General features: G+C 53.9%; 3 protein-coding genes and 1 long non-coding RNA gene across 6 annotated transcripts in view; 3 read left to right on the forward strand and 1 right to left on the reverse strand.

Annotated features, from left to right (window-relative positions):
- The window catches only part of HOXA3 (homeobox A3), a 44,797-nt gene extending 42,134 nt beyond the window's left edge, over positions 1–2,663 (forward strand). For all 3 annotated transcript variants that reach the window (XM_075558249.1, XM_075558250.1, XM_075558251.1), the window contains one exon: positions 921–2,663. In XM_075558249.1, the coding sequence (XP_075414364.1) occupies positions 921–1,720 (800 nt within the window). In that variant the 3' untranslated portion in view covers positions 1,721–2,663. The remainder of the gene's footprint in view (positions 1–920) is intronic.
- Positions 2,659–7,348, reverse strand: LOC142456914 (uncharacterized). Its single transcript, XR_012786114.1, has 3 exons — positions 5,526–7,348; positions 3,281–4,204; positions 2,659–3,132 (listed from the first exon to the last, which is right to left on the reverse strand). It is a non-coding gene; the product is annotated as an uncharacterized LOC142456914 (long non-coding RNA).
- On the forward strand, positions 6,204–10,128 carry HOXA2 (homeobox A2). The gene is made up of 2 exons (XM_075558258.1): positions 6,204–7,568; positions 8,198–10,128. Exons 1-2 carry the CDS (start codon positions 7,181–7,183, stop codon positions 8,935–8,937), a joined length of 1,128 nt encoding a protein of 375 aa, XP_075414373.1. The 5' UTR covers positions 6,204–7,180; the 3' UTR covers positions 8,938–10,128.
- Positions 10,129–13,353: 3,225 nt separating this feature from the next.
- HOXA1 (homeobox A1) lies at positions 13,354–15,551 on the forward strand. The gene is made up of 2 exons (XM_075558252.1): positions 13,354–14,385; positions 14,855–15,551. The coding sequence occupies exons 1-2, from the start codon at positions 13,731–13,733 to the stop codon at positions 15,211–15,213; spliced, it is 1,014 nt and encodes a 337-aa protein (XP_075414367.1). The 5' UTR covers positions 13,354–13,730; the 3' UTR covers positions 15,214–15,551.
- Positions 15,552–16,760: the final 1,209 nt, after the last annotated feature.

Genomic DNA, 16,760 nt, shown 5'->3' on the forward strand with positions numbered 1-16,760 from the left:
ATTTTTGCTCCAGCAGATGGAGTGGCTGCCTTACCTCTGTCTAGGCCCTGCTCAGGCAGGCAGCCTGAGCCCTCATGGGGGAGGGGATGCAGGCTTGTGCTCTAATGGGAACCACATGTGCCTCCTGGAGCCAGTCTAGCTGGAGGAAAAGCTCTGTCTTGGTGTCCCAGCATCTTGCTTACCTTTGCCCTGGCTTTGTCCCGCTACCAGGGCTCTCTTCTCTGAGCCTCAACAACTGGACCTGCCAGAGCCAGGATTTGGGGCAGCCAAGAGGACAGAAAAAGATACATGGATAGATGTCACCCTGAGCCAGGCTGCTTGATGACATGGGGACCCTAACAAGGCCCAGTGTCAGAGATGAATTCTTCCCTTTGGGCAGAGAAGGCCTTCCAGGTTGAGGTTTGCCTATCTTCTCCGTGTGGTGTAAATGTCAGTGTGTAGCTAGCTAGTTGTGAGGAAACTGTCTAATCAGATAGTGGGACCGTGATGGAGGAAGGCTGACTGTGCACCAGGTGCTCCACCTTCCCTTTCCTGGGAGGAATATGTAGATGAAGAGACTTATCCACAGGGAGCTTGTAGTCAGGTAGGCCCGCCCCCAAATGCTGACTCCAGAAAGGGAATATAGCAGGAGGGTAACTTGTGGATCTGTGTTTTCCAACTACCCCAACCATGGAGAAGACTAGGCTTTGCTCTTTGAGTGAGAGCTCCTCCCCCCAGCCCCCCCCCTCAAAGCCCCGCACTCCCCCAGGAGACAGGGCCTGACTTCAACCCCTTACTATGGGACAGAAGGAGTGTTCCAGGGGACCTCAAAGAAGAAGGGAGTGGCTGGGCGGGATCAGGGGCTGGGGCTGGGCAGGGCCATGAGCGGCCCTTGATCCCCTCCCCCCTGTCCCTCCTTTCCTCTCTCTCACGTCATCCAGGCGAGAGCTGCGCGGGCGACAAGAGCCCTCCAGGCCAGGCATCCTCAAAGCGGGCGCGCACGGCCTACACGAGCGCGCAGCTGGTGGAGCTGGAGAAGGAGTTCCACTTCAACCGCTACCTGTGCCGGCCTCGGCGCGTGGAGATGGCCAACCTGCTGAACCTGACCGAGCGCCAGATCAAGATCTGGTTCCAGAACCGGCGCATGAAGTACAAGAAGGACCAGAAGGGCAAGGGCATGCTGACGTCATCTGGGGGCCAATCCCCTAGTCGCAGCCCCGTGCCTCCCGGAGCCGGTGGCTATCTGAACTCAATGCATTCTCTGGTGAACAGTGTTCCATATGAGCCCCAGTCGCCCCCGTCCTTCTCCAAGCCTCCCCAGGGCGCCTATGGGCTGCCCCCTGCCACCTACCCCGCACCTCTGCCTAGCTGCGCCCCGCCGCCGCCCCCTCAGAAGCGCTACACAGCAGCAGGGGCAGGCGGTACCCCTGACTATGACCCTCACGCGCATAGCCTGCAGGGCAACGGCAGCTATGGGACCCCACACTTACAGGGAAGCCCCGTCTTCGTGGGGGGCAGCTATGTGGAACCCATGAGCAACTCCGGGCCTGCCCTCTTTGGCCTAACTCACCTCCCCCACGCTGCCTCGGCTGCCATGGACTACGGGGGCGCTGGGCCGCTGGGCAGCGGACACCACCACGGGCCTGGGCCAGGGGAGCCACACCCCACTTACACGGACCTTACCGCCCACCATCCTTCTCAGGGAAGAATTCAGGAAGCGCCCAAGCTCACCCACCTGTGATGGTGGGCTAGGGGCTGTGCGCCAGGAGAGTCCCCCACCTTACCTCTTCGGTTGCTTTTTTTTTTTTTTGGTAACTTCTTCCTGTCCCTCCCCTTTCCCTCTCCTCCCGCCCTTCCTTCTACTCCCCCCCACCCCCACCTCACTCCTTGTTTTGTTTTCTTTGGTAACGCGTTTTTTATAGTTTATGTGACGTAGCAATCTTGGTTGCTGGAATGGCTGTCAGTATCAGTAGCGATATTTATCTCCTCCTGCCCCTCGCTAGGCCGCGGGGCCCTGCACCCTCCACCTTCTCCACTCTTTGATCAGAAACAGGGTATATGAACAAATTTTCTAGCCGAACTCTTCAATGTGAATTTGTTCGTACATTATGGCTCCCGAGGGGGAAGCGATTGCGTTTTATTTTCTTTTTAAGTTTTAGATTTTAAAAATTGCACTTCTTCTAAAGAGCGAGAAAAAAATCAAAGGCGCTTTGAAACAGGGGCTCCCTGTGCAAGGGTGACTAAGTGTACGTCTTTCCATGTGTGTATGCTGGTAAACAGATTTATTTATATTTTTTTTGCAAGCATTGAATAATCTAAGTTTTAAATATTATTTATCCCTATCCGTTCGTATTTATATTAAAGAAATTCTGTACCCTGATTGTTCAGAAGGTTTCTTGGGCCTTTTGTTCAATGGTGTATTGGCATAAATAGAAAAAAATCTATTTGAAAGGGAAATATAGTTCCTTTATAAAAACGGTAATGATGCAATAAAAACCCGAGAGGACCCAGCTTTTGGAAAACAGTGATTTTAGGTTTGTAACATCTGGCGAAACTGAAAAAAAAAATCAGTAAAAGTGAAAAAAAAAAGATTTGTTTTAAGAGTTCTACATTCCTTGCTGCTCACATTCTGAGACACAAAACAAGACGGGAAAAAAAAGAAATAAAGTTTTTATTCTGAATAATATCCGTGTTCCGAAAGGGTTCTTTGGCCTAAGATGGGGGTCTGCGTGGAATTCAGGCAGATGCGAGCAGGCCGGTTCCGAGTGGGTCTGCCGTGGGGCCTGGCCAGGCAGCCGGCAAGCTGGTCCAGAGAGCCACGCAGTCTCGGAAAGGCGGCACAAGCCAGTGGCGTGCGCCCGGCCCTGCTGGGCTGTCTGGTTCGCAGCTGCCGCCAAAGGCGTAGGGCATGCAGAGTGAAAGCTGGTTGGGGAGAGACAAAAGGCGGCAGGCCTCAGGCGCGGCGGGGGGGGGGGGGACGCACAGGTGCCCGCCGGCGACAAGAAAGGTCCATCTTCTCTACGTTCTTTCTCGGCTCAGAGACAACCTGTCCACGCCTTCATCTGGGAAATATCCAGGCGAGAGAGTGAGCCAAGGGGTGCTGAGCATTTTCTGCGAGCAATCAAAGAAGACTTCTTGAAGTCCACGATCGTCCTAGGATGAAGGAATCGGTCAAAAAATCATCACCGGAAGCAAAGCAGTTGGGAAGGGACGGGCTCACCCAGGTCACTAACAAAAAGGGCGAGGGGCGGGGGTGGGGTGGGGGGGACTCCCCGCTAAGCTCGGTAGCATCCCGGCCTACCAGAACTCCAGCATGGGCTTCCTCTCACAATTCAGTATTTGGCATCTAGTGGATTTATACCTTCTCCTTCCCTCTCTGCTTCCCTTTTATGGCCCCAGAGGGAGGAGGAAAGAGAAAGGAGATTGGTATCTTTCTAATAAAAACGCGATTTTATAAGTACTTCTTTCATTTGATGCTACAGGAGCTAAACATTACATTTGCACTCCTGGATTTAAGATAGGGTTGCCTGCAGACAGCAGGCTGGCAGAGGCAAAGGCAGACAGAATAGAGGGAGATATTTTCACCTTCAGATTGAGGAATTGCTCAGCAAAGCCGCCAAATGCAGGAAATGCAAACCTCAGATCTGCCACCCCCACCCCCATCAGCAGCCCCCTCAGAACTGGAAGGGAAGGGCTTCTTGCATCTGGGAATCAGGAGCATCAAACACCCCCTCCCTTTCTCCCTGGATTGTATCTTTCAGAGACAGAGGTGAAAAATGTCGCCATTTTGTTTGCAATCCAAAATATCCATCACCATGGCCTCTATCTTCCCCCAGAAGCTCCCTTAGATGCTGCTGCTTCTAAGAGGCACCGGAGCCGCTTCTAGGTACCTGCTGGGCCTGCTGAGCTGCTTTAGGGGCCCTCCTGGAGTTTTAGGAGAAAGAAGAAGACTTGGAAGATGCAAAACCAGGCAGCTGCAGAGAGCGTCCTCACATCCTCATACATATGCTTCTGCTTCATGTGTGTACAAAGAGTAGAGCTTGGGCTGTGTAATAGATGATTCCTCCCCACCCTCCACCGTCCTCCTGAAATCTGGCGCACCTCAGAGATGCAGAGGCTGGTAACCAGTCTCTATGAGAATCGGAGCTTCCACCTCTTTGGTTGTTCACACTGAGCAGACACAGAATCTTTTCAGTAATCATTTTAGAATCGTGTATAAAATTACCTGGGAAAACATGGACAGTGAGAGGGAGAGAGAGAGAGAGAAAGAGAGAGAGAGACATCATCATCGGGAAGAAATCTTTCAGGGACACCACTCTTTGAACCCATGTTTAAACATTATAGAAAGACATGGTTTGGGGGCTTCCTCCTTCCCTCAGGGTAAGATTTGAAAATTAAATTCTAATCATGATTTTTCTGTCTCTTGCCAATCAAGAAATTCATTTTGGCTATCAAAGAAAAAATATTGATCTCACTTCCAGCATCCCCAATATTAAAAAAAAATCCTTATGAAAATATCTTCTAAGTTAAAGTAATAGGTTTGGGGAGGAGAGATTTCAGTGTAGAGTGGACTAGAAAAAGATTTTCCTCCAGATGGGATTTGAATTAAGGCTGCTGGATGGGGCAGAAAGCTCTCGCCCACGCAGCTCCTGACAAAGCCTGGGGATGCGGGGGCAGCCGCTCCCTCTCCACAGCCTACTTTCTTTTTAACCCGTGGGTAATTTTTGGTATAAGCAAACACCAAAAGTCACCACCACAGAGCCTGGAAAAGCCCCTTTCCTAAAAGTACCCCGCAAACCCTCTCCACTGGCAAAAAAATATCGTTAAAAGGACCAGTTTTCCTTGTTTACTTGCGTTTCCTGCTTGCCTCTGCTCGGCCACATTTGATCTTGGAAAGAGCTCGAAGCTGAAATGTGTTCTTAAGGGCCAGAAGCTGTCAAGGCTTTTCGTGAGCAAGATTGATCGCGCCCAGACTTCCTTCAGAGCTTTGTTTGGAATAAAAGCAAGAAAACTGGGGGGGGAAAAATCCCTCACATTTTCCAAAATAGCATCTCTATCTGTAAGGCATGCTCTGGGCTAGTAACCAGTAGAGGCTCCGTTATCTCTAATTTACAACCCCAACCCCCTTTGATGCTTCCTGGATGGAGTTTTGCCTTCACTCCTTGGTCAGCTTTTCTTGTTTTCTACGTAGATTTTCCTCCACCACCAACCCCTCTCTCTGGTCATCAGAATGATTTATTTTCCTGCCAGAATGCCTGCCTCCTGGCCTGGGGGAGTCTGATCACTTGGTCCATTTCAAAGGAAGCAAAAAAAAAAAAAAAAAAAAAAACCCGAATCGAATCGCCATCCTCAAGGTTTCTGGTGAACCTTCCATCTCTTTCTGTGTGTCTTTCTCTCAGCCTCCTCCCCTTCTTTCTACCTTGGTGGATTAAAAAAACCCACAATGTTGTATGGTACCTAAAGGTGTTATCTCTTGAACCCTCCAGTCCAAGAATGCGCTGCCTCAAGTCTCGGAAATGGAAAAGAGAGTGAAGAAGCAAGAGAACCTTCTTAATTCCTCCACGGATTGCTTCTTTCGCGGCCGAGATGCGTCTCGCAGGTTGCAAACATCTCCCGGTGTCCAAGGAGCAGCAAGGTGCGCAGGCAGTCCGCCAGCCAGGGTGCATTCGCTGCATCTCAGCCGACCAGCCCCCAACCAAAGCGACAAGGACCAGAAAGGGAGAAGAAAGAGGAACCAGCGCCTTCTCCCTCCCTGCTGTTAACTTCCACCAGACTTCCTGGAAATCGGAACTACTTACCAAGCCCGAGCCCTAGGGGTATGAAACCCAGAATGCCAGGAGCCGCACGCGCCTGCTCGAGTTGGCATTTCTTTGGCTGGCCGCCGCCCTGGCTACGGGGATTTGGACACATGGACCTAGGGCTGTTGTCTCTCTTGGCACAAGCATCTATCTTTCTCGAGCCACTCCTGAGAAGTTGATGGCGCAGGAAGGTCGGGAAGCTAGGAGGAGAATCGCTTCCCGTCTTCCGCTTCCCGCTGGAGCCAGATGCGGAGCAGCCTGGGAAACTAACAATAGGCCCGGGCCGGGGCCGGGGGCGCGGACTCCGCGCTGGGCACAGGGAGGGGGCGAGGGGCTGCGGGGAAGGAGGGGGCTGAGAAAGAGAGAAGGAGGAGAGAAGGTGGAGAGAGAGAGAGAGAGAGAGAGAGAGAGAGAGAGAGAGAGAGAGAGAGAGAGAGAGAGAGAGAGAGAGAGAGAGACCAGTTCTGAGCTATCCAGGAACTGGTGGAGAAAGGGTGGGAGAGGAAAAGGGAAGAAAGGAGAACAGGGAGGAAAAAGAAACAACCTGGAAGAAAACCTTTCTTCTCTGTCTTTGGTCCCCTTTCTTCCTTCTTCTTCTGTCTCCATCTCTCTCTCCCACCTCCCTTTCTTCTCCCCTCTCGTCCCTCTGCTCCTGACTCTTGCTTTAGCAGAACTTATGTGACTGGGATGCGGGCCCTCAGGTGTCAAAACTTTGAAGATTAATGGATTACTTTGTTAATGACTGCAGGCGTCAGGCGGAGGTGCTTAAATGATTTGTGAGGTGCGAGGCGTCTTCCCGACAGTCCCAAACAATGCGCGGAGTGTGCGGGGGAGGCAGAGGGCAGCCGGCGGCGGCGGGACCAGCCGCAGGGCGCCCACTCGCTCCCACTCCGCCGCTCACACACACACACACACACACACACACACACGCACGCACGGGCGCTCGCAGCGGATCCTCGCCCCATCCGAGGGCGGGCAGGCCCCCTGGCCCCCACGCACTCTGGGGCATCCCCACCCACACCCACATATATGTATTTTTGCCCTGAAAAAGTGTAAATAAAGCCTCGCTGGCCCCCAATGAGGCGTTCCTTCCTGACTTTTTTGGATCAATCAAACAGACAGTGGCTTCTTTTGATTAAAGCCCAAATTGTCATTGGGCAGAAGCAATCATGTGACAGCCAATTCGGTCCAATTTCAACCTTGTCTCCGTGAATTCAATAGTTTAATAGTAGCGCGGTCCCCATACGGCTGTAATCAGTGAATTAGAAAAAAAACACCCCAGCAGCGATCTTCTATGATAGATTTTTTTTCCCTCCGCGCTTGCCTTTTTCCTGGGCCTCGCCCCCCCAAAGCCCCTCCAGAAGAGGGAACTTTTTCTCCGAGGGGGCTCCAAGGAGAAGGCCATGAATTACGAATTTGAGCGAGAGATTGGTTTTATCAATAGCCAGCCGTCGCTCGCGGAGTGCCTGACATCTTTTCCCCCTGTCGCTGATACATTTCAAAGTTCATCAATCAAGACCTCGACGCTTTCACACTCGACACTGATTCCTCCTCCTTTTGAGCACACCATTCCCAGCCTGAACCCGGGCAGTCACCCTCGCCACGGCGCTGGCGGCCGCCCCAAGCCGAGCCCCGCGGGCAGCCGCGGCAGCCCGGTGCCCGCTGGCGCCCTGCAGCCGCCCGAGTACCCCTGGATGAAGGAGAAGAAGGCGGCCAAGAAGACAGTGCTGCCGCCCGCCTCGGCCGCCGCCGCCGCCGCCGCCACCGGCCCTGCCTGCCTCAACCACAAAGGTCAGTGCAGAGACTTGGCCCCCAAGTCCCCGGGACCCCCTTCAACCTCGGCCTGGCCCGGGAGCGGCCCTGGGGGAGGGGAGCGTGGGCTGGGAGCGAAGGGAGAGAGATGCTGCGCTGCCTTGTCCCTTCCCCTGTGGGTCTGCTGGCCAGAGCAGGACTTCAGCACTCCACCATGAGACACGGATATTTTTTGACGGAGAGGGGGGAAAAAACTTTCTCGAAGTTGTGTAACGTGGGATGATTTATTTGAGTTGGGACTGACCTCCTCTTGTCTCCTTGTCCTGGAGTTTGCCTTTTTGACAGTAATGAAGAGTGATAGATCGCTCTTGCTCAGCTAAGCAGCTGATGCATTAATTATAAATTGTGGTGTGGCTAATATAAAGTTTGCTCCCGGGTGGAGAGTTTGGGGGTGGGGGGAGGGCTGCAGGCAGCGATTTGATGGAGGTGGAGGAGCTGGGGTCTCCCCGGGCTGGGCTCCCAACACAATAGCTCTGCTGCATCCAGGGGCGGCCATTTTGTTGCAGTTGATTTTTTTCTGCTATATTTATTCTCCAGTGGAATAACCCTGCTCGAACCCTTCCACCTCCAACTGTGCGCGTGTCTCTGGTTGGTTTCCCTTTCCGCAGAATCCCTGGAAATCGCCGATGGCAGCGGCGGGGGCTCCAGGCGCCTGAGAACTGCTTACACCAACACGCAGCTCCTGGAGCTGGAGAAAGAATTTCATTTCAACAAGTACCTCTGCAGACCCCGCAGGGTGGAGATCGCAGCCCTGCTGGATTTGACTGAGAGACAAGTGAAAGTGTGGTTTCAGAACCGGAGGATGAAGCACAAGAGGCAGACCCAGTGCAAGGAGAACCAAAACAGCGAGGGCAAATTCAAAAGCCTAGAGGACTCGGAGAAAGTCGACGAGGACGAGGAGGAGAAGTCGCTCTTTGAGCAAGCCCTCGGCGTCTCCGGGGCCCTTCTGGAGAGGGACGGTTACACTTTTCAGCAAAATGCCCTCTCTCAGCAGCAGGCTCCCAATGGACACAATGGCGACTCCCAAAGTTTCCCAGTTTCGCCTTTAACCAGCAATGAGAAAAATCTGAAACATTTTCAGCACCAGTCACCCACTGTTCCTAACTGCTTGTCAACAATGGCCCAGAACTGTGGCGCTGGCCTAAACAATGACAGCCCCGAGGCCCTGGGGGTCCCCTCTTTGCAGGACTTTAACGTTTTCTCCACAGATTCCTGCCTGCAGCTTTCAGATGCTGTCTCGCCCAGTTTGCCAGGTTCCCTCGACAGCCCCGTAGATATTTCAGCTGACAGCTTTGACTTTTTCACCGACACACTCACCACAATAGACCTGCAACATCTGAATTACTAAAAACATGAAAGCAAAACAAAGCATCACAAAAAAACAAAACCCCCTTTTGGCCAGGTGGTTTGGCCTTCTTTCATTCTGGGAGTTGATTTCTTTCTTTCTTTCCTCCTTGACCCATTGCCTCCTTCCTTGAAATGTTGAGCATTTTCTGTTGAGTGATTTCCCCTTGGCTCAGTTTCAGAGCCATCTTTTCCAGATTAGTTTGGAGTTGTCCTGATTTTAAACCCAACCCAGCCACCCTCCATGTGATTTCCTGGAAGCACTATATGAAGCCTGCAAGAAAGTGATCACATAATTGTAACTTCACTTTCTTCTTATTTTTGTATTACAGTAGGATGCATTGTCATGCGTATTTTTGGTAGAATAAATTCTCCTTTGCTACAAGTAGCTTCCTTATTTTTTTTCTCCCCCTTCTTGCTCATGGCTCATAATGGTTTTTCTTCTTTTAGTCTAACTTAACTTGGTAAATAAAATTCTGCTCACGGTTTATCTTCTTTTCAATTCTAATATATTTATTAAGGGGCATGTTTAAAGTCTTCTTTAGACAGAAACAACAACAAAAAAAGAAAGCCAGAAAATGGCTGGGGCTTCCGAGAAATGTTTTTTGTTTGTTTTGTTTTGCTTTGGTTTGGACGGGAATAGCTTTGTTGGGTCTTAGTGTGGAGGGTCAAGCCATAGGTGTAGATGGATGGTACCGATACAGGATGGGACAGGGAGCAGGGCCAAACTGACGCTTTTGAAAGTGGAGGGGAAAAAGTGCCTATAGAAACTGCCCACTCCAGGAACCAGGGATGTGGGGTTTCTTTAGCAAACCACTAGTCTCCAGGTCAATAGCTAAGTTCTCAGCAATCCATTTATTTATACACGTTTGTTTCAAACATCTACATTCCAACCCCTCCCCCACCCCACCTCCTGCACAGTTTCAGACTGGTTGATTAGTCTCTCAACTGTTGATGGGTCCAGGCAAACAGACCTAAAAAAGAGAGAGAGAGAAACAAAAATAAAACAAAACAATGGTTACTAGCTAGAAAGTGCACTGCAGAATGGCTTTTCTTCATGCCTCTCCTTCAGTCATTCTAGGATCCCCCCTCCTTTAAGGGTCAGAAAAATCAATATTTCATTCTTAAACTTGTTTACATGGAAAATAATGGATCATTAAAGCTCTGGTCAGGTTAGCAAGTTGAGATTTAAAATAGAGCGTGTTTCTGCACCCTAGGTTATAAATAACCCAATTTCTAGAGAAAGGGGGGAAAAGCACTTTAAATGGAATATCAATAAAATATGATCGAGGGTGTTCTTGGGCTGTGCTGTGTCTTTTTCCACATTTCTTACGTGCCCCCAAGCTGATTTCCCTCTTGCAGAGCCAGCCCTGACCTGAAGGCTATACTTACCGTGAGAAAATGCAAGGCTAAGCAACATGTGTGGGGGCGGGTTGATCTAGGAACCCAGCTTTTAACTGCAAAGGCTGGGAAACGACAATGAAATCCCGGTCTTCCTTCATGCGTTTGCGCCCCACTTTCCCCCGCCCGCCCCGTCATCCCCCAAGTAGTGGCAGTCGCGGAGCTGAGTGGGGGCGGAGGCCGGTTTCTGGCCCCGGGAGCCGCGCGGAGCCAGGCGGCCCAGCCCCGCTCGCGCTGCTGCGCGGCTGCTGGATGCGATTCGTCCTCCGCTCATAAATCAAACGCTTTCTATGAATGAGAATGTCATCAAAGAGATCAATTGCAGGAACACATGCACAAATAAAAATCCTCTTACGTATTTGCCGGGGATCCCCGTCCGAAAGCATTAAGTTAGAAGGCGTTTAGTCATAATTCATTTTTATTGCTCTTTTAAAACAACAGCTTAGCTGAGCCGCGGATGCCTGGCACAGCGTCGAGCCTCGCGGCGGCGTTTGGCCTCCTCGCGGCTTGCCCTTTCTGGTGGAGGAACCTGAGCCCAGGGAAGCGCTGGGGGGCGATTACTGTAATCATGATCCAGCTTTCCTTTCACCCACTCCTTCCCGGCCTTTCAAAAGACCTTAGCTCGAGTCTGGGGCGCCCGCTGGCCTGGGTGGCCAGAAGGCCAAGCGTTTTCAGGCGCGTGGAATGGGTCCCAGGATTTCTTGGAGGGGGTGGGGAGGTGGGGGAGGGTCTGAGTTAGGGCAGCCAGCCGGCTCGAGGCCAGGGGAGGCTGCCTTTGTGAGCCACCAGCGGAGAAACGCGCTCCGGGCGGCCGGCCGAGGAGGAGCCGGCTGGGCGGGGAGAGAGAGACCGGCCCACCGGAGCGGGGCGCGGGAAGGGTCGCTCTGGGCCCTGTGTCTGCAGGCCTGTGTGCAAGGGCACGCCTGTGACCCTAAGCAGAAGTGGGGGAGGTGGATACGGGGTGGGGGTGTAAAAAGGCCAGGGGAGAGAAAGAGGGGTGGAGCGAAGGCAGCGGGAAGGAAGGCCCGGTTGCTAGCCGAGGTGGGCGCGCGGCTGTGGCCCGGACCGGCTTCGGGACGGGACGGGTGCCCTGGGGCAGCTTGGGGTCTAGCAGATTCCTTCGAGGAGGCCAACAAGGGTGTAGAATGAGGCCAGAGACGAGGACCTACTGTACCCACCCCGAGTTTAGGCCTGGAAAGCAGACAGCCCGCGTTGCCAGCTCGGGTTCCCCCCACCCGTCCATAGCAGCCCCTGCCCTCTCCCCACTCTGCTGCAGGTCTGTCCTGCCAGGGAAGCCACTTCCAGGAGGGCCGCCATACCTTCTCCCTTCTACCGGAATCTTACCTTTCATGCCTAAGCCCCCTCCCCACAACTGTGCGTGGGGAGGGGCCAAAGGTCACAGCAATACCATTTCAAAAGGAAGTGACTGGGGTTGGGGGAAGACTCCTCTTTACCAAGGGAGTTCGGAGCCAAAGGTCTCCAAGGGGGTTCCCTGATTGGGGGAGGGGGAGCAGGAGCGACTTCAGAGTGAATCTCTAAAAGAACAACACAGAAGATCCAAAAGGCGAGGAACACTAGTGAAATGTACTCGCCTCAATAAAACTGAGGTTTTTTTTTTCAACCACGAGGGGCGGGGAAGCAAGAGGTGGAGGTGAGAACCCCAAGCCTACATGCAATCCACACGAAACTTCTCATTTGTTAGATTTGCTGCTGACAACCCCGAGTAAATGGATAGCGCAGCAGGGATGGTCTCTGGGCTGTTTCTACCTAAAAATGCTGCGCCAGTTCTCAGCCTCCCTGTGGCCTTTTCTCTCTCCAAGTCCAGGGGTGACGCCAAACCTAATAGTAAACAGCAATTAACGACCCCATCAGCCTCAGAGCGGGATGAGGGCGACCGAGCACAGGACCCCTGGCCTGGGATGGCGCACAGCTCTGCCCGCGTCTCCAGGGAAAGACCCGAAGGCTAATGCCAGCGGCCACACAGTCCGTTGGAAAGGGGAGGGGGTGTTGCTGGGGAAGAGGTGAGTGTCCCGGTGGTCACCACCAGCCATCTGTCCACTGCCCCTCCCACCTGCCAGCCCCCACTCCGGACGTGCAGAATGTGGGGGTGGGTGGGTGGGGGAAGGAGGCGCTCCCACCCACACTCCTAACACTCCCCGCCCCAAGCAGAAAGTGGTGGGGGAGGGGAGCTCAGCGTCCTCAGTGCGGGTGGTGGTCCGACCCTTCCAGGGCTCTGCCGGGACCCGCAGGCTCCCGGGTCCCGGGGAGCCGGCAGATGGCCTGCAGCGCGGCCTGGCCCCCACGCTGGCCACGTCCGCTGGCGTCATCGCTCTCCCCCGCCTCCTACCCCTCAAAATCCAGCGGCGGAGTCGCGGGCTCGGGCTCCCGGAGGGCGCCCGGAGCCGAGCCGAGTGGGGAGGAGCAAGGGGCGGAGAGCCAGAGCGGAGAGAGGGCGGAGAGCAGGCCGGCCGCGGCGGGCCTTTTCCGGCCACCTCGAACGCACGGACACCCCCGCCCCCCGCCCGTCCCCTCCCCCCGCATCATATTACAGAGGCTCCTCATTGCCATGCTAATAGCGCGGGTGCGGGGGGCCGCGAGCCGCTGTAGGCGACCCTCTTCAGAGCCCAGGGCTTCTTTTCCAGCCCCATCCTCTCTGCGCCGCGCGGGTTCCTTCGCCCTCCGCTCTGGGCTAGGAGAGCCGGGGGCTCCAGCTGCGCCTCCGCCAGAGTAGTCGCGCGCCCTCCCTCCCTCCTCCTCGGCCCACCGCCCCCGGGATCCTGGTCCCCCAGCAAGGGACCAGACAGTGAAACTCCGGGGGAGCCGGGCCTACCCCCGCCAATCCGCGCTGCCCGCTCGGCCTGGTCCCGGCGGCCGCCCACCAGCGCCCGGCCCGAGCGCGCGCGCCCGCTCCCCTCCTCACCTCCGGCCTGTTCACCTTCGTGGGCGCGACGGGGCGGGGGGGCATGTCTCCCAGCCCCCACCTCCGGCCGGGGGCGGGGGAGGTCGGCGGAGTCCTGCGTGCGCGCGGGCCGCCCGCGCCCCTTCGCTCAGCGCTGCGAATCTGCCGTCCGCGGCGGCCGCCGGGGCTGCCGCCGCCTGGGCTGCCTGGGGGGGCGATTGCGCGACACCTAGATGGAGGAGCGCCGGGGATTTAAATGCCACTGAAACGGCGATCCATCACCGCCGGAGCCGGCAAACTTTCGCAGGAGGCTCAGCCATTGGCTGCCACAGTCACGTGGCCCTCCCTTGGCGCCCTCCGCCCTCCTCACCGCCCCCCCCCCATCCGCCCCTGCTCACTGTACATTCATATCATTTTTCTTCTCCGGTCCCATGGAGGAAGTGAGAAAGTTGGCACGGTCACCCAGGGAGTCGCAGGACCCGGTCACTCAGTGACAGATGGACAATGCAAGAATGAGCTCCTTCCTGGAATACCCCATCCTCAGCGGAGGCGACTCGGGGACCTGCTCCGCGCGAACCTACCCCCCGGACCATGGGATTACAACTTTCCAGTCGTGCGCGGTCAGTGCCAACAGCTGCGGCGGCGACGACCGCTTCCTAGTGGGCAGGGGGGTGCAGATCAGTCCACCCCCCCACCACCACCACCACCACCACCACCACCACCCCCAGGCGGCCAGCTACCAGAGTCCTGGGAACCTGGGAGTGTCCTACTCCCATTCGAGTTGTGGCACGAGCTATGGCGCGCCAAACTTCGGCGCACCCTACAGCCCCTATGCGCTAAACCAGGAAGCAGATGTAAGTGGTGGGTACCCCCCGTGCGCGCCCGCTGTTTACTCTGGAAACCTCTCATCTCCCATGGTCCAGCATCACCACCACCACCAGGGTTATGCTGGGGGCGCGGTGGGCTCGCCTCAGTACATTCACCACTCATACGGACAAGAGCACCAGAGCCTGGCCTTGGCCACCTATAATAACTCCCTGTCCCCTCTCCACGCCAGCCACCAAGAAGCCGGTCGCTCCCCTGCGTCGGAGACATCCTCTCCTGCGCAGACCTTTGACTGGATGAAAGTCAAAAGAAACCCTCCCAAAACAGGTCAGTCTCCATCTACTGCCAACCCAGAGGGGGCTCCGTGATGATCCTGCGAAGAGCTGGGTGTGCTTCGCACGAGGAGTTTGTTTTAACCATGATCTTTCAAATGATAACCATAAACGAGTGCTGGCTGTCCTGGAGATGGCCCCGGTAGGTGTGCAGGGACCAAGTTGGCCCTGGGCCCCATGGTTTTGGTTTTTTTCCCAAAGGGGCTGAGTTTGAGATTCCAAAGGGAGCAAGTGAATGCGTGGGTGTTCTGTGGGTCCCTCCAGGCTCTCTACTCATCACGGGTCCCACCCAGCTAATGGTGGACTTCAGGTTACCGCCTTACACCTCATCCCTCAGCCTCTCCTGCTGAGCAATTCCCCATGGCCCCTTTCCCTGAAGGTTGCCCGCAGCGTTTAGGGGATAAATGTCAATTTAATGATTTTTAACCTGTTTTCTCTGCTCGCGTTCCTCCCTCCTCCTCCAGGGAAAGTTGGCGAGTACGGCTACGTGGGCCAACCCAATGCGGTGCGCACCAATTTCACCACGAAGCAGCTCACGGAGCTCGAGAAGGAATTCCACTTCAACAAGTACCTGACGCGCGCCCGGAGAGTGGAGATCGCCGCGTCCTTGCAGCTCAACGAGACCCAAGTGAAGATCTGGTTCCAGAACCGTCGAATGAAGCAGAAGAAACGCGAGAAGGAGGGCCTCTTGCCCATCTCGCCCGCCACCCCGCCGGGAAGCGAGGAGAAGGCTGAGGAATCCTCGGAGAAGTCCGGCTCCTCGCCCTGTGTTCCCTCCCCAGGGTCTTCTTCTACCTCAGACACTCTGCCTACCTCCCACTGAGGCCGCCCCGCCAGCCTGCTCCTCGGGCTGCGTTGCCAACCAAGCACATTCTTAGCTTAGCGTCCTTTACGTGTTGTCTCTCTCTTCTTTTCTGCTCCTACCCCAGGAGCTCCTGGCTAGGTTCATGGATTTCCAGAGCTCTCTGGACAAGAGGCTTTGTGGGTAGGGGAGTATGTGTGTGTGTGTGGTAACTCCTGAATTTAGTACCAAATTTGAGGTACCCCAAGGGCCCTCCCATTGAAATATTTCCACAGAACCTACTATTCTTTGGAACTCACTTTGCTAGCAGAAACACATCAGACAGAGGTCAGCTCGGACCTACCTGCTGTGTATTTACAGTCCCTCCTCAACCTTAAAAGTTTATATATATATATATATATATATATATATATATATATATATATATATGGAGAGAGAGAGAGAGAGAGAGAGGAGCTCATGAAGAAGAGCTGCACTATGAGGGTGTTTACACAATCCATCCTTTAATTTAAATCGAGTTCATGTGTGTGAGTTTGCTAGTTGTAAATACTTTGTCCCGAGAGATATATCTTTATACAGATTTTCTAGATGAAGCGTTTGGATGAAGTGACTAAAACAGGGTGGGCAAACTCTCAGAGCTGGTACAATTTTATATGTGACATAAGGTGAAAGGACCCGCTCTCCTTTGCACTCAGATGCTTCAGAGGGTGGCCCTGAGTGAGGAAGGCCTGTGATAGAGCACTAGGTTCAGAAGCCTGGCTTCCCGGGCGAAGTCTCTCCAAATCCTGACCCTTCCTCCTGCATTCTCTGGCCATTCATCTCCATTTAAAATGTGTGCTGGAGTCTTCTGAACCTCAAGGTGTTATTCAAAGCAGCTTCTTCTTCTTGAAGTTATCTCAGCTGGGCCGGATGTATTTTCAGTTCAGTTGTTAATGTGATGGCTGGCGCAACAAATGTATATTTTGTGTGATTCGTGAATAGTCTTTTGCATGTCGCACAATGTTTTGGTTTCCCTGAAGTACCACACTGAGTTCTATCAGTTATTCTTTGTGAGTCTATGGTATTCCTCATCTTCTGTACAATCACGAGCAGCTCTGAGCCCCTGGAGTGATATGCTCAGAGCAGAGTTACGGGTCTGAAGATGTCTGTAATAAATCTATTCAAGTTTCAGGTATGCTTCTGTGTCAGTGCATTTGACTGGGCTGTGCATTTGTTGATTCCCACAGAGGTGATTCATTTCATGGGGGGAGAGAGGGAAGGGTGGTTTGCGTTTCCAAAGAGGTGGTCCATTTCTGGACTAAAAGTGACTCCCCAGGAGCCTTGGACTGCAGTTAAGCGAAGTCTACTTCAGAGGTTGATATCCTTGAACAGCAGCTTCCTTATTGGAATCAAAGTTTATAATGGGGAAAAAAAGAATGGTGAAGACATTTACAAAGCAGATCTATTTTTGAAACAAACAGGGGTACTTCCTGGGTCAAGTGCTAACCTTTTCACCCCTAGCTGAATGTTGACGTGTATATATAAACAGAACTCCCTTCAAAAGCTGAAATGGTCATCAGCCAGTCTTT

Source organism: Tenrec ecaudatus, chromosome 9 (assembly GCF_050624435.1).
Source record: "Tenrec ecaudatus isolate mTenEca1 chromosome 9, mTenEca1.hap1, whole genome shotgun sequence".
Lineage (NCBI taxonomy): Eukaryota > Metazoa > Chordata > Mammalia > Afrosoricida > Tenrecidae > Tenrec > Tenrec ecaudatus.

What these genes read in the sequence shown, in the direction of transcription:
- HOXA2 (XM_075558258.1), top strand. Translation starts at nt 7,181, where the DNA reads ATGAATTACGAATTTGAGCGAGAGATTGGTTTTATCAATAGCCAGCCG. An exon ending in TGCCTGCCTCAACCACAAAG is followed by an intron (nt 7,569 to 8,197) that starts GTCAGTGCAGAG and finishes CCCTTTCCGCAG; the next exon opens with AATCCCTGGAAATCGCCGAT.
- HOXA1 (XM_075558252.1), top strand. Translation starts at nt 13,731, where the DNA reads ATGGACAATGCAAGAATGAGCTCCTTCCTGGAATACCCCATCCTCAGC. An exon ending in AAGAAACCCTCCCAAAACAG is followed by an intron (nt 14,386 to 14,854) that starts GTCAGTCTCCAT and finishes CTCCTCCTCCAG; the next exon opens with GGAAAGTTGGCGAGTACGGC.